Consider the following 7,285-nt stretch of genomic DNA (forward strand, 5'->3'; position numbering starts at 1 on the left):
TCCCGGACTGCGGTGGGACAGAGGAGAGGAGAGCAGCGTCAAGTCTGCGGTACACAATCAAACACACACGGGAGCCTTCAAAATAAAAGTATTTTCTGTGTTGCGTGGCAGAATGGGGTTCCTTTGATGTCTTCACTTCGATCCACCTCAGGACCATGTACTTGTACGGTCGGTTATTTATTTAGTCATACAAGTATCAAGCCTCGCGTCTGGGTTACGGATTCACCCTTTGTTTTTTTTTATTTTAGTGTTTTGTTATTGCATTTTAAAAAAATGAAAATAAACTGATTTAAAGCTTTTTTTCATAAAATAGCCTAACAAAAAAAGAAAAAATGACAGCAGTGGTCGTTATTTAACGTGATTTTTTGCTTCCTCAGATGATAAAGAATATCCTGTAAAATGTATTTTTGTCCTGTAGCCTATATTACACTTGTGGAAAGTGGACGCGGCACTCACAAAAGCATTGCGTCACTGGTTCGTCGTGCATCAGATTTTATTTTGAAGGTACAAACGGGAACTCCTCCCGTGCCCCAGTCAGTCTGTGTTGACGGCGGCACCGTGCAGCTCCTATACTTCACAGACAGCCAGCGGAGGAGAGCCACCAGTCCGAGTTGGTTGATCCGAGGCAACGAAACACACCGACTGGCATCCGCGCTGGAGACGAGCGAGGAGCCGCGTTCACTGCGTCCCGTCAGCACGCCTCCTCCACTTCCACCCTGCCCCGCGCACGACAGGATGAACGCGCTCTGGAGGTTTGGATACTTTGGAGCTCAGCGCGCAGTGAAGAGCAGGATTTAGTAGAGAAGTTGGCTTTTGCAGCGGCGGTGCCCGAGCCCGAGGACTCTCGCTGTCAGGTCGTGAGGGGGATTTCTGACTTCTTCTTCTTTTTTCCCACCCCACTGTCACCAAACTGCTCCACGGAGCGTGAGGACTTACGGATTAAAAGTAGTTTTGTGGGGTTTTGATGAAGTTTACAGGAGAATTACGGCTGTTTCTCTTCTTCTGAATGATTGGCGACATCTGAAAGACTGAGTTCTGCTGTCAAAACAGGATACTTTGGGTAACTATTATTATTATTTTGATTATTATTATTATTATTATTATTATTATTATCATTATTATTCACCGTCTCTTTGAGAAATAGCTCCACTTCCTTGTAGATGTGAGTCGGGCAGGTTGAGCTGCAGTCTCTCTCGGCTTTGAGAAGCCGTGTTGTACTTGAGTGTGTGTATGTGTGAGTGAAGCGTGGAGCTACTGATCCGCCGCCACAGGTGCCGCAGAGGGAACGACTCATCCGTCGCCGGTCTGTGTGCAATCGGTACGTCTCGGTCAATGTCCGCGGAGCTTTCTGCGCGTATTTCTATTAACTTGGTTTGGAGAAAGCGCGCACAGCTTTCTGTTGTCTCTCCTGTTAATACTGGCTGCACCGTGTGGCGCAGGTTAGTGAAATTACGCACGCTGTGGGGCTTAAAATACGATTTCTGTCGCCCTGAAACTGGCAATTATTTGATCCAAATCCCTTATTTTCAATGGAAATCAACTTGCTTAAAGAATTTTCTCTAAAACAAAAGTCATTCTGAACGCAGTAAGCTGTCTTTATGTCTCCAGTGTTAAATTATTGAAGCTTTGGTTTCGAGAAAAACCCTGGAATGAGGGAATGTAGAAATAGCAGATGTAGGCTTTGTGAAATTACGCACGTTTATCTCTCCGATAGGATGGGCTGTGGAGGCCCTTTGGATGCGTCTAATAAAAGTTTGGTTCCCATTTATCATCATTTAAACGTTCACCTGGATCATTTCACTGTCAAAAAGTCCAATATTGACTTTGATCTCCATCCTCATCTCGCTGGGATGAACACGCCTTTTCTCCTCACTGCAACAGTGACGTCTTCTCTGGTTAGGAGCAGAAATGTGAATTCCACATCAGCCTCTTCCACGGAGCCGCGCTCCCTAATGTCTCAGATCATCTCTGAAGTTTCTCCAGAAAGCAGCACATTTTTTTTCTCTCCTCCCTTTGAATGAACCAACTGCGGTTCTCTTCCCTCAGCAGCAGATCACTCATCCTCTCTTCAAACACATTCGCTTCAATGGGACTCAGATGGTGATTTTGGCCACTCAGCTCAGCTTTGACTCCCACATTGTCAAACCCATCACCGGAGAATATTACCGGATTACAGCATCCTTTTAGAGGGGGCTGGGGTGAGATTTGGGGCTTGTATTGCTTCAGCTTATTGAATTTCGGAGCCATAAAACAAGCGTGCAGGCGATAATAGTTTTACTAATGCTGCAAATTAATTAGATCTATTGACCCGAGAAATAACGCATGCCAGTTTGCAGCGTTTTCAATCAGAGGCGAGCCTCACACACATTTCGCTTCCAAATGAGACTCTGATTGCCTCTTTTCATTACCGAAATTGGCCTGAGACGTCCCTCTGCGCGCACTTTTGGGTGCTTTCTTTCTTCTGCTCTTTTATATAGAGAAGAAAATCGCATTAATTGGCCCAAACTTGTCTCATTTGAGAAGAAAGGTGGTTCTTTTTCCTGCTTAAACACATATATCCCACTAATAAAAAACTTGCAGCAGTGACCTTAACTGGCCCTTTTACATCTTATTGTATCACTTAGAATATGTATCTGATATTCAGTTATGAACTATATTGGGCTTAATTCTTAGTATTCTATACCTTATTCTGTAGGAACTCATTCTGTGCCTGTAATATTCAAAAGAAGGTTGACAGTGGCACTAATGGTATTCCTTTTTCCTCACAACTTCCCAATAATAATCTCCCTTAAAGGTCTGTGTGTGCTGCATTTAAACAGCTTATTCTGACCTCACAAAGTGTTATAATAACTTTCTAATTCCACAATATAGTCTCAAGGAGAGTTATCTGTGTCAAACATGAATCCACCTATTAATTCTGTGGGTTTGCATTCTGTGGTTTCTAATTGTGTTTCTTATAAATGCACAGAGAGAATAAAGTGCTCTTCTGTGTGCTCTGTTTCACGAGGAGGACAAAACATGTGGACAGGTATAATCTTTTACACATGCGCTGCGAGACACGCGGCAAGACTTTTAACACCGTCCGTCTGAGTGTCAGGTCCACTGCCTGCAGCCTCTTACACCTGGAGTCACACTGCACCTCTGACCGCTTTCAAAATGCTGAGCTCTCTGTCTGTCCGTCTCACTCGGCTGATCAATATCTCCTCTCACCTGAGGGTGCGTTTGAGTGTGTTTTGAAGACAGTCTAGTGATGTGATAAAGGGAGTGAGGGGACAGGAGAGAGGGGACAAAGGGAGGAGCAGAGAGAGGAATAAATGGGAGAATTTTTAAAACAGGAGCAGAAGGAGAAGAAGGCACTGATGTGGAAGATTCCCCACTTGTGTGTCTTTCTCTCCACTACCCGTCTGCCCTCTGCCCGGCTGCTGTTTGCACTTGTGCTCTCCCAAAAACCTCTAATCCCCCTTTCCCCCCTAAATGACAAAGTCGATCCGGCCCCGGCTGTTGATTCTCCGGCTTAATTATTAAAGATTACTGACACTCCGGAGAGGTGTGACTAGCATGTGACCGCCTCGCATTGATCCTCACAGAGGGGAGAGGGATGACAGGGAATTGAACCCCGGTTAAAGCATTTTTCTGCCTCCGAGCTTTTACAATGTGAGGATAGTTCTGCATGATTAATGTTCATGTATTATTCACAGCGGTGGTTGTTTCCCTTTCATGATTTAAGAAAGTATTTGCATGAAAACACTTTGGAGGCTTTGAACTCCTTGCTGGGTCTTTGGGATCCATACTGCCTCCTCTTCTTCTTCTTCTTCTTTGCTTCTTGAGGTTGTTAAGTGAAATCAAAGTGTTTTTTTAGTTGGCTGTGGAGTCTGTGAAGAGTTCATTCACAATGTTCAGCATGTCGATTTGGGTGTAAAAAGTTCTTAGTTGAGTTTCATCTCTCAATATATTAAGAAACAGAGCGTATGAGGTTACAGTTTAGTCACTGCGCTCACACAGGATTAATTTGTTCCTGTTTCACGCTATCAATCATGTTGCCACACTGCTCTTCAAATTCAAGGATTCACTTTGTTCACAAGCTAGTCTCCACTATTACCTGTCACCAAATTAGTCCGTCTAAAAAAGCCCTGTGTTGTTTTCCAGTGTCATCTCCCATGGCCCTGAGAGGCTGTCATGCTGCTTGTCTAAACAGATCTGCACGTTGACATGAACCAACTCTGGAGACTTTGTCAGCTCTCAAAGTGAAGTGGCTGTAAAAAGCTGAGATTTTTTTTTTTCAGATGTGTATGTGTGCGTCTGTGCCTGCCAGAGAAAACAAAACGTTCAAATCGGAGAGGCCTGCAGTAAGCCACCTCCACGCCTGCAGAGCGAAGGCCGTATCGTGCTGCATAAACAAACCGCAGCAGCATGTAGGCGTCCTGTGTTGTAAGAAGGTGAGGATGGGCTGAGAGGAGAGCTCACCGAACGATAGAGAACATGAAAGGCTGCAGTATGTTGAAGCCTGAAAGGTGCAGTGTTTAGATTAGACTCTGTGCACTGTTTTATCTATCCATGTGAGCCTTGTGAAGTTTCCCCAGTGTTCTGTGCTGAAGAGTGATAATGTGCAAAGAGCTGGCCTGGGCTTCGGTTTGTGCTGAGCAAGGAGTGGGTCACAGGTCCTCCGAGAGAAAGAAAAACAGTACTGTTAAGACTTAAGACAACACAACCTTTCTCTGGACGGGGTGTGTGTGTGTGTGTGTGCGTGTGTGTGTGTGTGTGTGTACAATACACCTCTGTGTGTGGAAGCAAAGCCCGCTCTGAAATGTTTGTGTGTGTGTGTTCGCCAAAACCTGTGCGTCTGTTTTTGTCGGGGGTAGACGTCACACAGTCGAGGCTATTCTGAAGCTGGACAGAGCCCCTAAGGTTTAAGCTAACAGTTGTTGTGTGTGCATGTAGGGGTGGGGGGGTTTGCTTTCTGGGCACCTCGCGCAGACCTTTCTCCTCGAACCTCAGTGCATTCCAGCTTCTCCCTGCTTAAGCAAACGGAGAGCCTTTCCCTCCTCCTCCTCCTCCTGCGAGCGGCCGGGCACATTGGGCAACTGATACTGTAGACTTCGGCATTCCTCATCATGCAGGAAGATTAGTGAATCCATGTCAATCGGTTGCTAAACCGTGCAGAAGATTTTCTCAAGCAGAAAAAAGTCCTGTGGAAAGAATGACAGGCTGTTTAGGTCTGAAATAATGTGATTGTTCTCCCCTCCTCAACTAATCCCGTCGCAGCAAAGTGAATGGATTGGTTAATGAACTTGTATTCTTGGCTGGGGGGATGGTCCAAAAGGTTTCTTGAGCTGTTCCAATATCTGAGCTCCTATCCACCCATCTTTAAAATCAGGTGCTCTGAAAAAGTTTCTGCGAAAAACTGCGAAGAGGGATTTCCACTCTAATCCTTGAAATCTGTGCGGAATGTCAGGTCAAAATATGCTAGCATGTGTGCAGGCCCTAAAGCTCTTCTTTGTGCTATGTTCAATTTGCAGTTTCAGAGTTTTTTGAGTTGATTGCATGTTCTACCTGAGCCAGAAACTCACGATGAACATCCAGACTTCTCTCCGTCACTCAGCCTTGATTGATTTCCCCTCATGTTTCATTGTTTTTCAGGTCAGTGGTGGACAGGAGCTGTTGGATAGTTTCTTGCGGCGTCGGAGGCCGCCGTTCTGCCGGACAGCATGCGAACGGAGGATGTTGTCTGAGTCTGAGTCGGGCCTCGCTGCTCTGCGTCTCACCTTGTCGTCCAGAGGAATGACGGCTCTGTGGTGCTCACTCTGGCTCTCCTTCTTCCTGCCTCTCTGTGTCGCTCCAGCCAGGCTGCCCATCGCTCAGCCCACAGGTAAGAAACAATATCAAACCCTTGCCTATCCGTACACAGTGCTGAAAAAACACAGTCTTCAGGGAAACCCAGCTTGCAGAAATCTCCTGCAACATTTTGAAGCAGTTCGACGATTTTCAGGAAAGAAAACAAGACTTAGTACATGGAAATACAGTCAACTATTTATGGCTGGACTATTTTCTCAAGAGAAATCAGCCCCCTCAGAGGCAAGACTACCTGTTTCTCATACCTTTTGTCATCATCACAGCCAAATTCTGAGTGGATGTTCATGAAGGCATCATGGCTGAATTAAACAATGAAGAAACATGAAGGATCACACAGTTACACAACTTTTCAACGAGCACATGTTGTAAAAATGGTTGTTGTTAGTGCTGAAATCAGTCTTTGAATGAGATTATTTATCATTTATCATCATAAAAGCCCAATATTGACTGTTTCGAGCCTCTGAAATGTGAGGATTTGCTGCTTTGCTCTGTTTTATATTACTGAAATATCTGGTTTGAGTCAGACGGAACAAGCGTCTTTGTTCTAGTGACGTGAGAAAATAAAACTTAAAGCAACACAACAACAAAAACACAGCTCAGAAGAATCCCCCTCTCATGTTTACACAGAAGCCTGAAAGGATGCTTGTCCAAAAACAGGAAAGACAAATGTTTAGCTGCTCATACACACTCACTTTATCCTCAACTGTTCCTTGCTTCATTTTCCGTGCTAATATGACATCTGCAGAACCACGCTCAGCTCTCTCTGTGTTCATCACTTCAAATAGGGGCATTTCAAAAGGCATTTATTGTTTATATGAATGTGACAGAGTCTTTTTTGTCTTTTTTTATTTTTTTACGAGGAGGATTTAATTGGACTCTTCTTGGTTCGCTGAGCTTAGCGCGATTTTTCCTCTTTGTTCTCGAGGCGGAGAAATACCCAAAGATCAGTCCAAAGTAAACGTTGACTGTGTTTGCTTTAATCTCTCCATATTGCGCAAAAAAAACTAACAGAGCAGAGTAATCTTTTTCTGAGGCGTTGTTTTTTTTTACTTCTCCCCCTCTCTTTTTCTTTTTTTATGTGACAGTTATTTAAAATGACACACTCTACACGCTACAGTGCGTTAAGAAAGACGAGGAGCCGGGCACTTTTTTGGATAGGACCCAGCTGTCTTATGCAAGCTGAGATACCCAGTGTGTGTGTGTGTGTGTGTGTGTGTGTGTGTGTGTGTGTGTGTGTGTGTGTGTGTGTGTGTGTGTGTGTGTGTGTGTGTGTGTGTGTGTGTGTGTGTGTGTGTGTGTGTGTGTGTGTGTGTGTGTGTGTGTGTGTTGCTGCGTATGTGTGTGGTGTGTATCAGGCCTTTTAATAACCGAGTTGGGACCAGAGAGGCAGACTGAAGTATTGACTTGAAATTGACTCAAGACTTAACAATCTGAA

General features: G+C 44.7%; 1 protein-coding gene across 6 annotated transcripts in view; it reads left to right on the forward strand.

The window, feature by feature from the left end:
* The first annotated feature begins 603 nt into the window (after positions 1-603).
* Positions 604-7,285, forward strand: part of fgfr3 (fibroblast growth factor receptor 3) — a 72,977-nt gene continuing 66,295 nt past the window's right edge. For all 6 annotated transcript variants that reach the window (XM_083924422.1, XM_083924421.1, XM_083924423.1 and 3 more), the window contains exons 1-2: positions 604-1,060; positions 5,638-5,866. In XM_083924422.1, the coding sequence (XP_083780548.1) occupies positions 5,719-5,866 (148 nt within the window). In that variant the 5' untranslated portion in view covers positions 604-1,060; positions 5,638-5,718. The remainder of the gene's footprint in view (positions 1,061-5,637; positions 5,867-7,285) is intronic.

The sequence above is a fragment of the Echiichthys vipera genome (genome assembly GCF_963691815.1).
Source record: "Echiichthys vipera genome assembly, chromosome: 12".
NCBI classification, from domain to species: domain Eukaryota; kingdom Metazoa; phylum Chordata; class Actinopteri; order Perciformes; family Trachinidae; genus Echiichthys; species Echiichthys vipera.